The sequence below is a fragment of the Anabrus simplex genome, chromosome 5, assembly GCF_040414725.1.
Source record: "Anabrus simplex isolate iqAnaSimp1 chromosome 5, ASM4041472v1, whole genome shotgun sequence".
Lineage (NCBI taxonomy): Eukaryota > Metazoa > Arthropoda > Insecta > Orthoptera > Tettigoniidae > Anabrus > Anabrus simplex.
The window spans coordinates 343561236-343576362 of NC_090269.1; the positions used below are offsets into that span (position 1 = coordinate 343561236).

The following is a 15127-nucleotide window of genomic DNA, read 5'->3' on the forward strand; positions in this document are numbered from 1 at the left end:
TCACCAAACCACGCTCTCAAGTTGAAAACCCCTGGTCCCCCTTTTAATTACCCCTTACGACAGGCAGGGGATACTGTGAATACATTCAACTTCTCCACCTACAGGAGGTTTTAAAAATGTTCATTATTGTACAGCACACATAATACTGCATTTTAGATTACTGTTAGTTTAAACAAATAACTTGACAATTCCTATAATGTCTGCATATTTCCTAATAATTGTAAAGTCTGTGGAAGTTGAATGAATGAATGAATGAATTAATTAATTAATTACAGTTATGCTCTTAAGTAACAATATTTTGTGCCTACGAATTAGTGATTTTAAAAAATTAAGAAGGTACATCCCGAGGAGGCTAAAGTTATGGTGATAAAGAAAATAAACTCAAACTTGCTTTAGAAAGAATTAATGAACATGAAAACTCAAAGAGATTGGGAACTGCGGCTGATGAAGCTTGTCATTCTACCCTATGGTATTTATGATGAACTGTTATTTTAGCTGAGCTTTCAGAATAATGAGGTCGGTGGTTGGTGATTGTTTTAAGAGGAAGTACAACTGGGCAACCATCCTCTCTTAACACTAATCAGAGGGAAAATGGAAGAAGCCCAGCATTTCCAAAATTAAGATATTGGCAAAAGAAACACCAGTTGCTTTCACATCTCTTCAACATATGCACGCCACACATAATATTTACATCAACACACTGGTAAGGTTTAATATTTTGGGCCTGTTGTATTCTCATTTTGTTCATGTCGGAGCCTTTTTGTTAATTTCTATTTCCTTTCCTTTTTACAGACCATTTTAACTTTATTTCAACCTGGCTGCATAATACACCCATTAACCGAAGATAACGGCAGGACTTCTAGTTTTAATGCAATTTAATTTATTCTTATACAAATCCAACTGAACTTCGCAAGATAGTATTACAACTCCAAGGACACTGAAAAATCACATCAATGTACGATGCTGTGTTCAATATTTTAATTCATATAGACATTATTTTAACACCTATTAACGGTGGATATCGGCAAGACTTCAAGTTTTAATGCAGTTTCATTTATTCTTGACTCAACTGTATTTGAACTTCGCAAAATAGCATTGCAAGATCAAGGATACTGTGAACTCATATCACCATAAGACGCTGTACTCAATATTTAATCAGACATTACTATATTGTGTTTTTATTTGTATATGACAAGATGGGATTTTAATTCCATTTTTTACCATCCAAATGTTTTAAATGTTACATTGTAGTAGTCATAGTTTTGAATTTTTAATGGGGGCCCCCCTATTTTATCAGGTCTTATTGTATCCTGAATTTTAATCTACTAGCTGAGGAAGAGAATACATAAATATTCTCGAAACATGTACTAGATGTTAAGGTGAAAGGTAAATAATAAATAGTATTGACTAGGCGGACCATTTACCAACATATTTGTTGTTATTAAGTCAATACGGATCCAATACCGGCCACTATGGTCAAGATTATTAATAGTATCAATTTAGTCTTCGAAAGGCTAATTTTCATACCATACTCCTTGCACCTATTTTCAAGTTCCAAGATATTAGACTGCAAGCTGTCAGCACAATATGCCATTAAGACCAAGTCGTCAGCATAAGCCAGACTGCTTACTACATTTCCACCTAACTGAATCCCTCCCAGACACTTTATACCTTTGAGCAGATGATCCACGTAAACTATGAACAGCAAAGGTGAAAGATTACAGCCTTGCTAACCCCTGTAAGTACCCTGAACCAAGAACTCGTTCTACCATCAATTCTCACTGCAGCCCAATTGTCAACATAAATGCCCTTGATTGATTTTAATAATCTACACTTAACTCCATAGTCCCCCAGTATGGCGAACATCTTTTCCCTCGGTACCCTGTCATATGCTTTCTCTAGATCTACGAAACATAAACACAACTGTCTATTCCTCTCTTAACATTTTTCAGTTACCTGGCGCATACTGAAAATCTGATCCTGACAGATCACACTGGTTTTCATCCAACTTCCTCTCAACCACTGATCGCACCCTCCCTTCCAAGATACCAGTGAATACTTTGCCTGGTGTACTAATCAATCAGATACCTCGATAGTTGTTGCAATCCTTCCTGTTCCTTTGCTTAGATAGGTGCAATTACAGCTTTCGTCCAATCTCAAGATATGTTACCAACACTCCATGCTAGACTTATTACTCAATGAAGCCATTTCATGCCTGCCTTCCCACTACAATTCACAACTTCAAGTCTAATTTCATCTATTCCTGTTGCTTTATAGCAATGGAATTTATTCACCATCCTTTCCACTTCCTTAAGCATAATTTCACCAATATCATTTTCCTCCTCCCCATGAGCTTGGTTGTTCGCAACACCACCAAGATGATTTCCTTTTATGTTGAGATGATGTTCAAAATGTTCCCTCCCCCTGACCACTGATTCCCTGGGATCTATTATGAGTTCACCCGAATTACCCAAAAATCTGTTCCATTTCCTTTTCCCCTCCCTTCTTAAGATTCTTTATTACTGTCCAGAAAGGTTTCCCTGCTGCATGACCTAGCCTTTCCAGGTTATTACCAAAATCTTCCCACGACTTCTTTTTGAATTCAACAACTATTTGTTTCGCTCTGTTTCTTTCATTTACGTACAATTCCCTGCCTGTATCGGCCCTTGTTTAGAACCATTTCTGATAAGCCTTCTTTTTATGTTTACAAGCTGCTCTCATTTAATTATTCCACCAAGATGTTAGCTTTTTCCCATCTTTACACACAGTTGTTCCTAGGCATTCTCTTGTTTCTATTACAGCATCCCTGTATGCCACCCATTCTCTTTCTATATCCTGAACCTGCTTACTGTCCACTGTTCGAAACTTCTCACTGATCATATCCAAGTACTTCTCTCTAATTTCCTCGTCCTAGAGATTTTCTACCCTTATTCGTTTGCAGACAGATTTCACTTTCTCTATCCTAGGCATAGAAATACTTAGTTCACTACAGATCAGATAGTGGTCTGTATCATCAAAAAATGCCCAAACATTTTAAGCAAGCCTCAGACACAATGCTAGAACAGGTCGATAATTTCAACTATTTAAGTTGTGTGTTCTCCCAGGATGGTAATATAGTAAGTGAGATTGAATCAAGGTGTACAAAAGCTAATGCAATGAGCTTGCAGTTGTGATCAACAGTATTCTGTAAGAAGGAAGTCAGATCCCAGACAAAACTATCTTTACATTGGTCTGTTTTCAGACCAACTTTGCTTTACGGGAGCAAAAGCTGGGTGGACTCAGAATATGTTATTTATAAGTTAGAAGTAACAGACATGAAAGTAGCAAGAATGATTGCTGGTACAAACAGGTGGGAGCAATGGCAGGAGGGTACTCAGAATGAGGAGATAAAGGCTAATTTAGGATTGAACTCGATGGATGAAGCTGTACGCATAAACCGACTTCGGTGGTGGGGTCATGTGAGGGGAATGGAGGAGGATAGGTTACCTAGGAGACTAATGGACTCTGTTATGGAGGGTAAGAGAAGTAGAGGTAGACCAAGACGACGATGGTTAGACTCAGTTTCTAATGATTTAAAGATAAGAGGTATAGAACAACATGAGGCCACAGCACTAGTTGCAAATAGAGGATTGTGGCGACGCATAGTAAATTCACAGAGGCTTGCAGACTGAACGCTGAAAGGCATAACAGTCTATAATGATAATGTATGTATGTATGTATGTATGTATGTATGTATGTATGTATGTATGTATGTATGTATGTATGTATGTATGTATTCTGCATTAGTGCTAGCACCAGCATCACTCTTTCCACATCTGTACACCTCAAAAATATCAAGTTTACCTATTATCTTTAGAGATGAGTCTTACACCTAGAATTTCATTTCATCTTTAGCTTTTTCAATGCTTATGAATTGTCTTACACCAGTACGAATATCACCCCTCATCCCTCCTATCGATGCTACCTTGTCTGTACAAAAACCATTCCATTTCCAGGAGAAAGTTTCTGCATCTGTAATATCATTTCTCACCATAATTCAATTTCCATGACAATATCTGGTGAACATATACAGTATCTATTAAATTCAAATTTTTTTTTTTTACAATACTTCTACAGTTTAACATTAACAACTTTATGTCATCCTTACTTGACTTCCATCTCCCTGTATGCTCATCACTGCTCGCTAGTGCATTCTATCCTTTTACAGGTTTTGGAGATGCTGAGGAGCCAAATTTTTTGTACTACACAAATTTTTTGTATATTTTGAGAAATCTACTGACACATAGCTCACATATCTAAGCACCTTCAAATACCACCAAATTGAGCTGGGATTGTACCTACCAACTTGGGTCAGAGCACAAATAAATAATACATAGCAATGACTGTCATATCCAAGGGATTGTTCATGTAGGTCACTTAGGCTGTTGGTCAGCCATTAAGTAGGTCTACAACAAGGAGGTTTTTCCAAACCTTTATGGAAAAAGACAATGACCCAAAATGTGGAAGATAAGTTTATGGATTCCTCACCCATATAACACATTGACATACAATGCACTGCCAGTGTTCTTTTGTTTCTGAAGGTTCAGTTTACACAAAAAGAAATTTGGTTCAAGTCTGTTCCCACGGAGTTGCGTGCAGAACTACGTTCAAAGTGACAATGTTTTCACATAGTAATTTCTTGAACATTAACTTTAACTCATCCGTTTGCCATATAAATCTGTGCTCAGGATCTTGAAATGACTGTTAAAATCATGTTGTTCACAAGAACCCTACAAGACTGCACTATATTTTTTTTAAATATCTAATTGCTCAAATGGCACAAAACTTTTACAGAAATATTCACATATTATAACAATGAAATTTTGGAACATTACAGTGCAAAATATTTAAAGAATGCCATACACTCACCTAGTAGTTTTTATTCGTGTGGTATATCTTAAGCAATCTGGCATATGAAGAGCTACCTCACAGACTTAACACTTCCACTTTTTTTTTTTGTTTTTTGCTGCACACACTTGACACTGCCTTGAGGTGTTATGTTTCATTGTGCTAGGGCGAATCTGCCCTATTCAAATTCAAACAACTATTTGGATACTTGTTCATCGCATTGCACATGCTTTGCCAGAAGTCTTCATCGATAAACTAATCTAGAACATTTCTTGGCATAAGATTAATGTTATCTAAAATGGAATTCGCCCCAGGAATTGCAATGAACTGCGCTTTTCCTGGAATATCGGTTAATGCAAAAGCAGTTTTCCATTTCCACTCATCTATTTTCTCCATTTTGTTTCGATTTCTTGGGACGTCACTGCTCTCAATATTCATATTGGCTTCATAACTCGTACTTTTCTTTCACTCATATCACAGTGAATAGACGAAGTGTTCACTGCCATTACAAAAATGTTTTCATTCTGTACAGTGGTCCTACTAGAGGGTGACACCCTCTCTCAGGCCATGAGATGTGATGTGGTGGTCTGAGGTGTAAAGAAGGTGAGAGGGAATCAGCCATGGCCTATAAAAGGAACTATCCCAGTGTTTGCCCTAGTATGGAGAATGGCAAAGCACGGACAACCATTCTCATGAGAGTCGATGGTCGGAGCAACCCACTGCCTCCTGAATAATGCAGAGCTGTTGTAGCAGGCAGAGGTGATACTCTGATGTGGCACGTCACAGGTGACAGATAGGGGGGTTCCTCACCAGCTTGCCGGCGGACTTGAATGAAATGAAACAGCTCTTATGGACCAAACACACAACAACTACGTCTGTGGTAAACAACTTGTGAAAAATTGAATTTTATAATTCCACCTTTACAATATTGTAACTGTCTTTATTAAAATGACTACATTAAATTATACTCGTGAAACATGTTTCGTCCTCTTATGGGACATCTTCAGTCACAAATACAAAACATTAAAAATAAGGCGAGGACACGTTGAAATAAGTAAATAAAAAGTCTTTGTATCCTGTGACGCGGCGTGATGGCGTCTTGTCAATCTTCAATGTTAAAATGGTGCGGCGTGAACATGATATGAAACATAAAGTTTAATTAAAATCATAGGTTAAAACTGTTGTTCAAAACAACGAATTGTCAATTATAAAACAACATAAGTGGCTGTGCGAATAAAATTATGTGCATATCTATATATATAAAATAAGAGTTTTGTCTGTACATTGCTCAGAATCTGAAAATAATGGTATTTCTGTATCGGTCACGTCCATAGTAACAAGAAAATGCACTTTTTACTTTTCTGTAATTTCTGTCTGTCTGTATGTATGTACACGCATCACGAGAAAACGGTTGAAGAGAATTTAATGAAAATCGGTATGTGAAGTCGGGGGATGAGCCTCTACAATCTAGGCTATAAATCATTTTACTCACGCTGAGTGAAATGGTAGTTTAGGGGAAGGCCTAAAATTGAATTCTCAACTATTTATGTTATTAGTGGTCTAATGAAAATCGGTATGCGAAGTCGGGTAATAAGTTGCTACAATCTAGGCTATCAATAATTGTATTCACGCTGAGAAAAATGGTAGTTTAAGGGAAGGCATCCGGGAGATAGTAGGTTCGAATCCCACTATCGGCAGCCCTGAAGATGGTTTTCCGTGGTTTCCCATTTTCACACCAGGCAAATGCTGGGGCTGTACCTTAATTAAGGCCACGGCCGCTTCCTTCCAACTCCTAGGCCTTTCCTATCCCATCGTCGCCATAAGACCTATCTGTGTCGGTGCGACGTAAAGCCCCTAGCAAAAAAAAAAAAAAAAAAAAAAAAAAATTTAATTCTCAAATATTGTTGTTATTATTAGTCCTATCTTGATGAAAATTGGTATGCAAAGTCAGGAAATAAGTCGCTATAGTCTATTTTCTTTAAAATACGACCACTAATAACATAAATAGTTGAGAATTCAATTTTAGGCCTTCCCCTAAACTACCATTTCACTCAGCGTGAGTAAAATGATTTATAGCCTAAATTGTAGAGGCTCATCCCCCGACTTCACATGCTGAGTGAAACGGTAGTTTAGGGGAAGGCCTAAAATGTAATTCTCAAATATTTCTTATTAGAGGTGTAATCGATGAATGCTACATAACTAAGGTTATATAGTATTAAATTTCCTATTATTCATGTCTTATACATTGTTACCGTACTGGCTATGATAACAAAGATATTCATGAATTTGGATTTTTGTTACTAAGTCCATATCAGCGCCGAGTTACGAGAAAATGGGTAAACAGTATTTAATGAAAATCGGTATGTAAAGTCGGAGAATAAGAAACTACATTTTACGGCATAAAATATTTTACAAATCACAGAGTCGAAAGAAAACTAAATGTGAAGGCCTACAATATAGAAAGCTCATAACATTGATCAACAATAACATTACATTGACCATTGTTTGTCGTGATGTGCTTTGTGTCTTCTGTTGCCCCTCATCTCCAGTAGATAGGATTACTGCTGCGTACAGAGTATTTTTTTATTTGATTTAGGTTGCACCGACATAGATAGGTTTTATGGCGACGATGGGATAGGAAAGGGCTAGGAGTGCCTTAGGCCTTAATTAAGGTACAGGCCCAGCATTTGACTGGTGTGAAAGTGGGAAACCACGGAATACCATCTTCAGCGCTGCCGACAATGGGGTTCGAATCCACTATCTCTCGGATGCAAGCTCACAGCTGCACACCGCTAACCACACGGTCAACTCGCTCAGTCGTACAGAGTGTAACAGCCTGCCTGAATATTGATGGGAAGTAGCTGGGGAGTTAGGTAACTTTCTTCTTTAGCATGCCATTCCCCTGGTTTATAAATTATCTGATACTACTGGTACGTAACACACTGGATCATCATAGCATTCAGGCTATTCAATCCATACTTTGAGGCACTGATTGGAATGAACAGCGTGCATATTTAGCGGAATAATGGCACATGAGTGTTCATGGCAATCTGCGGCCTGGTCATTCCAGCTCTGGAAGTTTGGACTATTAGATTGGCACCGCAATCTAACCGCAGCACTGTTCGTTAAAAGTGATAAAACGTGTGGATTTCCATTTGATCGAGTATTTTATATGATAGCATTGCTTTTAATCGCTACATTCATACTTCCGTTTTTGTAATGACCTATGGAATTTCAGTTAGGAAAACCACAAAGTCAGTCTTTCTGAGAATCCCGTAGCGAAGCACGGGTACATCAGCTAGTTGTACATAAAACAGTGTTGTGGTAATGATTGCCTCTTACCCGGAGGCCCCAGGTTCGATTCCTGGGCAGGTCAGGGATTTTTGCCTGGACCTCAGGGCTGGTTCGAGGTCCACTCACAACACTGTTTTATGTACAATATGCACATAATTTTATTCGCATAGCCACTTACGTTGTTTTATAACTGACAATTCGTTGTTTTGAACAACAATTTTAACCTATGATTTTAATTGGACTTCATGCTTCATATCATGTTCACGCCGCACCATTTTAACATTGAAGATTGACAAGACGCCATCACGCCGCATCACAGGATACAAAGACTTTTTATTTGCTTATTTCAACGTGTCCTCGCCTTATTTTTAATGTTTTGTATTTGTGACTGAAGATGTATTGTAAAGGTGGAATTATAAAATTCAAATTTTCACAAGTTGATACTTTGACAATACGGGCTCTAATATTAAGTTTATAATGTGCAATCTGTGGTTAACAACCGTAGTTGTAATTCGGAGCTTGCTCCAATTAAGATTCATTATCTTCAATAATCAATACGGAAAGGTCTTTTAGGAAAATAATTCCACTGTTCTGTCTAATCAGGGTTCAGGAGAAGGCTACTTTGGATTCGGTGGGTAGACAACTAAGACAACTGAAAAGAGTAACCCAGATTATTATAGAAGATAATCTATCTTGGACTGCACATAAAATTATTTTTCCAAGATCTTACATGGATCGATTAAAGATCAACTAGAACAAGAGTTAAGAGAATACCAGGGAGGCTTTAGACCCTGGAAAAGTTATTCTGGACAGATTATCAATCTAAAATGAGTGGCATAATGCAGAAAACAAAACAACAACTCTACAGTAATAACATTTGTTGACTTTAAGAAGGCATACGGTTGTATATGTAGACCTTCAATTTTAAAGATATTACGGGATTTTGGACTCCATCCAAAATTAAGTAAACTGATAAAACTTATTTTAACTAATACCAAATCAAAAGTAAGGTTTAGAGGAGAAGTTTCTGAACCATGTGTGATAAAAAAGATTTACGACAAGGAGACTGTTTATCCCCTTTATTATTTAATTGTGCATTAGAATATATCATGAGGTAATGGTACGTCAACCCAAATAACATAAAAATTTGAAGTTCCAAACAAAATTTAAGTTTAAACTGTTTAATTTTTGCTGATGATCTTGCTCTATTGTCCAATAATATTCAGGAAACTCAAATGGAAATTAAGGATTATTAAAGAACTCCAATTAACAATAGATGATCTTAAGAACAAACAGACAAAATTATAATACTTCAAGATACACATACCAGGCTATACAGACCAAGATTAATGAAAGGTCTAATGGAAGGGTGTTTACTATCGAAGAAAGAAAGCATCTTTCAGATTAAGAAATATTGGGCTGATAGAAAAGAAAAAAAACCCTCTGTATATTTCACTAGTGCTCAAATGTAGGCCAAAAACCAAACCAAACCCCATGGCACTACAGCCCTTGAAGGACCTTGGCCTACCATGCGACCGCTGCTCAGCCCGAAGGCCTGCAGATTATGAGGTGTTGTGTGGTCAGCACGACAAATCCTCTCGGCTGTTATTCTTGGCTCTCTAGACCGGGGCCGCTATCTCGTTGTCAGATAGCTTCTCAATTCTAATCACGTAGGCTGAATGGACCTCGAACCAGCCCTCAGGTCCAGGTAAAAATCCCTGACCTGGCCAGGAATCGAATCCGGGGCCTCCGGATAAGAAGCATGCACGCTACGCCTACACCACGGGGCCGGCCTAATGTAGGGCATAAAATGTAAAATAAAATTTAAAAAATATTATTCACAATATTTACGTATAAGTTTTTAGGAAGTAAATGAGATTTAGAAGCTCTTAGGGGTACGGTGACTCATGTACATCACAAGAAGTCACATGAGACTAAATTAGGCATAGTTACTCCTTTCCTGAGCCAACATCTAGAAAAGGTTTCATTCAGATGTTTGTAGATTGCAAGCATCTGATGCGGTAGTGCGTTATCATTCATAAGCCACATTTGTTGTTGTAGAAGTGGTGGATGTCCTCTAGTAACTGTGGGAGCTAGTCTTAGGGGGAAATTTATCACTGAGCTCCTTTCGGTCCCCCACTTTTGGAAATATGGACTAATTAGTCTCTCCATAAGGATGCTGACCCACACACCGACAACCTAATGCACCATGAAGGCAGCTGCCTTCATCAAACATGAACTGTCAATTTTCCAATAGAGAAATTTTCTCTGGTTTGCACTTCCACTTTGAAAAGGGCTCATATTGCAGTAATGTAGGATTTTCATTCATTTTCACTGGCAGACAAAGACAGAAGGCAATTTGGTGCTCAAAGATCGTTTTCTGGTGCAACTCTGCATGTGCCTCATTTTGTTGTGTGCATTCTCCACAACATGATGTATGATTTGCTCCACCATCGCTTTATCTTATATAGGGAATTCTCTCTCTTTTTTTTTTTTTTTTTTTTAAATGTAGATGTGCAGTTTGCTGAAAGAAGACAGTGTAGGCCTACTACAGTATAGTCATAGCATCACATGATTAAATGTATTATTTGCAGACAACGTCCCCTTGGAACTTCCTTTGAAACAGGTATCTCAATCAATTTGTGTTCTGTCTTGCCTCATTATACATCATAATAATACCTGTATACTTTTGATACTAAAAGTAAACCCGCATCCTCATCCTGAGGTGGTGCAGTTCTTTTCAGGCACACCCCCGAATGGAGGTGAGCTGTATGTACCATTTTAGTCACATACCAGCCCTCCTGCCATTCTTAAGTTTCTGGCAGTAACGGGAATTGAACCCGGGATCCCGAAGACGGCAGCTAATAACACTAACCCTTACGCTACGGAGGCAGACACTTTTGATACTGCACACCTATTATGTTCTGGCCATATGCTTTCTGCAACATGTGTTTTTTATACAATAACTGAAACATCTGGCCATTACTCATTTTACTAGAAATCAGCCATCCACGAACATTATCATTAGGGCGGGAAAAAACAAAACAAAAAAAAACCTGAAGTTGCAAGAAGCTTGTAGCCAGAAAAGTAACTTAATAGGCCTCCTGTATGATGGAGGTCAATTAAACACTATTAACTATGACAAGAGATGTAACTTAAAATTAAAGAGTAGGTTCACATACCTTACATGCTGTGTAGATGGGTTTGCTGCAGTACTTCTTTGCCCTCACTCGTCTAGCCTGATCATGGATGGTCATATAACAATTAGCAGGCATCAAACTGCTATTTGTTAAATATAATGTTTTCATTAAACCCCACGTTGCATCCAGTGGGGCACTTAACTCTTCCAGAGGATTCAACACTTTCTCAAAGAGATCCTGCGGTGGATTTTCTGCAACTGAGATTAAAAGAAGATAAACCTAGCTACTAACCAACAACAACACAAAAATCACATCTATAACTATGATTCATATTTATTTCATGAAGGCAGGAGGATGTTGATGTGGTACATAAATACAAGGGGGAAAATAGAGACAAGTTCTTTCAAGTTTATTCATTCAATAAAAAACAGCCGTAATTCTGGAAAGCAATGATTTGATGAAGTACTCCACGTTGCACTATCCTGTGTTAACCCTACCACTACTATGAGCATCTACTTTATCATCCCTTGACGTCCCTTCAACAGTCTTATCAAACACATTTCCATTCAAAACTCAATGAACAATTCTTAGGTGTATCAAGATGTCGTATTGATATGTTGCTACCAAGCGAGTTGGCAGTGCATTTAGGAGCGCGCAGGTGTGAGCTTGCATCTGGGAGATACTGGGTTCGAGACCCACTGTCAGCAGCCCTGAAGATGGTTTTCGGTGGTTTCCTATTTTCACACCAGACAAAGGCCACGGCCACTTCCTACCCACTCCTAGGCCTTACCTATCCCATCGTCGCCAGTTCTAGTTTCCAGGACACAGCTGATAAAACTCTTCCACTCACCTCTATTCATAAATGTCCTGTCCTTGATGAGATCATTCATTGTCCTTCCCCTGCGATGACGTTACAATTCATTTTCACTGCATTATTCCATTGAGGTCTAAGATCCTCTAGATGGATACCAACAAAATAACTCCTAAAGACTGTCTGACTTGTGATCACTATTTTACACTGGCAGGTTCTGTTTAGAAAATAAGCCTCTCCATTGTCTTTTGTCTCCCCAACATTTCTCTGTCGTCACTTTGATCCAGCACTCCTCTATTTTCTTCACCCTCTCCATCTCTCCTTTCAGCCATTTGTCCCTGGATCTTCCTCTTGGTCTTCTGACTTCCACTCCTCTTTCATGCATCTTCCTAGGTATCCTCTTCTCTATTCTCTTCACATGTCCATACCATCTAACTCTTGATTCCTCTATCCTATCCTACAATAGTTTCACTTGTACTAAAACGTCTAATTTCTTATCAAGTTTTATTACTCCTATTCTACTTTTCAAAAATATCATCTCATGGCCTGGATTGTGCTTTCCTCCCTTCTCATCACCAAGGTTTCTGAATCATATGTCAGTATTGGGATATAGTATATCTTTACTTTACTCAACATCAAGCTTCTAACATTTTTGAGGATCATTTCTGCTTGTCTCCCCACCACCTCGCTCACTTGTTTTCCTATTGTTTCTTCCGTTTTCCTGTATTCTTAGATTCTTAGATTCTTGAAGCTCTCCCCATCTTTCTCAGTTGTTCTGCACCAATTGCTACTCCAGTTGTTGGTCTATCTTAGGGTGACTGGATTTTGAAAATGAAAAATAGGGGCACTCTGGAATGCCGTGTGGATTGTCTATCAAGAAAGCAGATCCTATAATTGGGCAATCATGCAATATTTAATTTGCAAACAATTATTTTGAAGAAAAGATGGAAACATACCCCATCGTGAAACAATAGGATGAAAGATTGTAGTGTAGAAGATAGCTAGTGTTTCTAGGACATGGTTCCAAAATAGAATGATGGAAGCAAGACAAGAGTAATCAGTCAAGAAAGAAGCAAAAAGGCTGGTACTGAGCTCGATAGCTGCAGTTGCTTAAGTGTGACCAGTATCCAGTATTCGGGAGATAGTGGGTTCGAACCCCACTGTCGGCAGCCCTGAAGATGGTTTTCCGTGGTTTCCCATTTTCACACCATGCAAATGCTGGGGCTGTACTTTAATTAAGGCCACAGCCACTTCCTTCCCATTCCTAGCCCTTTCCTGTCCCATCGTCGCTATAAGACCTATCTGTGTCGATGTGACGTAAAACAACTTGTAAAAAAAAATAAGGCTGGTAGCAGGGGAGAGGAGAAGGTGGATGGAAGAGTGGACCACAATGATGGAAAGGTGAGAAACAATGGCTATACAGGGTAGTAAGAGTTGTATGAAAGAAAAAAAAAGTCCAGAAGACTCAGCAGACACCTTGGTGCAATTAGACAGGAGTAGGCTATGTGGCGGCACCGGGTTTCACTCTCTCCCTCTCTTCCTACTATCATATATCACATCACCCATTTCATCTTATTAATTCCTCTGATAAGACTGATGTCAGGAAGGACATCCATTTGTAAAAACTCGCTTCAAAGATTCATCTCAGTTCATACCTGACCCTGGAGAGAAACAGGACAAGGGTTGGACATACAAAAGTATTTGGAAAAAAAAAAAAAAGGTACCAAATGACTGGAGTAAAGAAGTAATAATACCTTAATACCTATATTTAAGAAGGTGGACAAGAAGATATGTGATAATTATCAAGGAATCGCACTCTTTTGAAAGGGTGGCAGAAAAAAAAAGGTGGAAGGAGATATGTTGATGACATTTCTTGATTTAGAAAAGGCTTATGCTAGAGTAATGAGAGCAAAAGCACATGTGGGGAGGAAGAGTGGTTTTGGAATAAAATGGACTACAACAAGGAAGTGCAAGAAGCTATTTTGCTATTTGCTTTACGTCGCACTGACACAGATTGGTCTTATGGCGACGATGAGACAGGAACGGCCTAGGAATGGGAAGGAAGTGGCCGTGGCCTTAATTAAGGTACAGCCCCAGCATTTGACTGGTGTGAAAATGGGAAACCATGGGAAACCATCTTCAGGGCTGCTGACAGAGCTGCAAGAAGAACAATATGGCATTCGAAAGGGAAGATAAATGCTAGACCCCATCTTATGTATGATACAGTTAATGGAAAAACATTGGGAATAAGGAAGAGATATGTTGATGACATTTCTTGATTTAGAAAAGGCTTATGCTAGAGTAATGAGAGCAAAAGCACATGTGGGGAGGAAGAGTGGTTTTGGAATAAAATGGACTACAACAAGGAAGTGTGCAGTAATTCATAATGGTTATGGACAAAGACAAAGGCAAAATATGGGAACAGGAAGTCGAAAGTTATGCTGTATGCAGATGGTGTGGGGAGCAAACAGACAGGAAGTAAAGGTGAACTTGACCTGTTGAATGAGATTATTGAAAATTATCGAATGAAAATAAGCATGGAAAAGAGTACGAAGATGGTGCAGACTACAGGAGAAAGGGTAAGGAATTATAAAAACTAAGGGGAAAAAACCTTGTGGAGAGCTTCAGGTACTTGGCAAGTGAACTGATGCTGGATCAGTAAAAGGATTGAACAGGGAAATGCATTCTACCAGTGTGAGAAACCTGGTGTGAAAGAAAGAGGTACCAAGGAATTGTAAAGAGGGGATGTATAAATGTATTACTGCCCAATACTGACATATGCAGCAGACTTGGACACTGACAAAAAGACAGGAATAATAATAATAATAATAATAATAATAATAATAATAATAATAATAATAATAAAAATAATAAAAATAATAAGAACAATATTGGTTTAACTACTTTTACGGTTTTCAGAGACGCCGAGGTGTTGGAATTTTACTCCGCAGTAGTTCTTTTACAGCCAGTAAATCTACCGACACAGGGCTGATGT

The 15127-nt window shown here is 38.4% G+C and overlaps 1 protein-coding gene across 1 annotated transcript in view; it reads right to left on the reverse strand.

The window, feature by feature from the left end:
- Nucleotides 1-15127, reverse strand: part of LOC136874892 (uncharacterized) — a 213949-nt gene that overhangs the window by 173265 nt on the left and 25557 nt on the right. The window contains exon 3 of the mRNA XM_067148597.2: nt 11364-11578. Coding sequence (XP_067004698.2) covers nt 11364-11578 — 215 coding nt within the window. The remainder of the gene's footprint in view (nt 1-11363; nt 11579-15127) is intronic.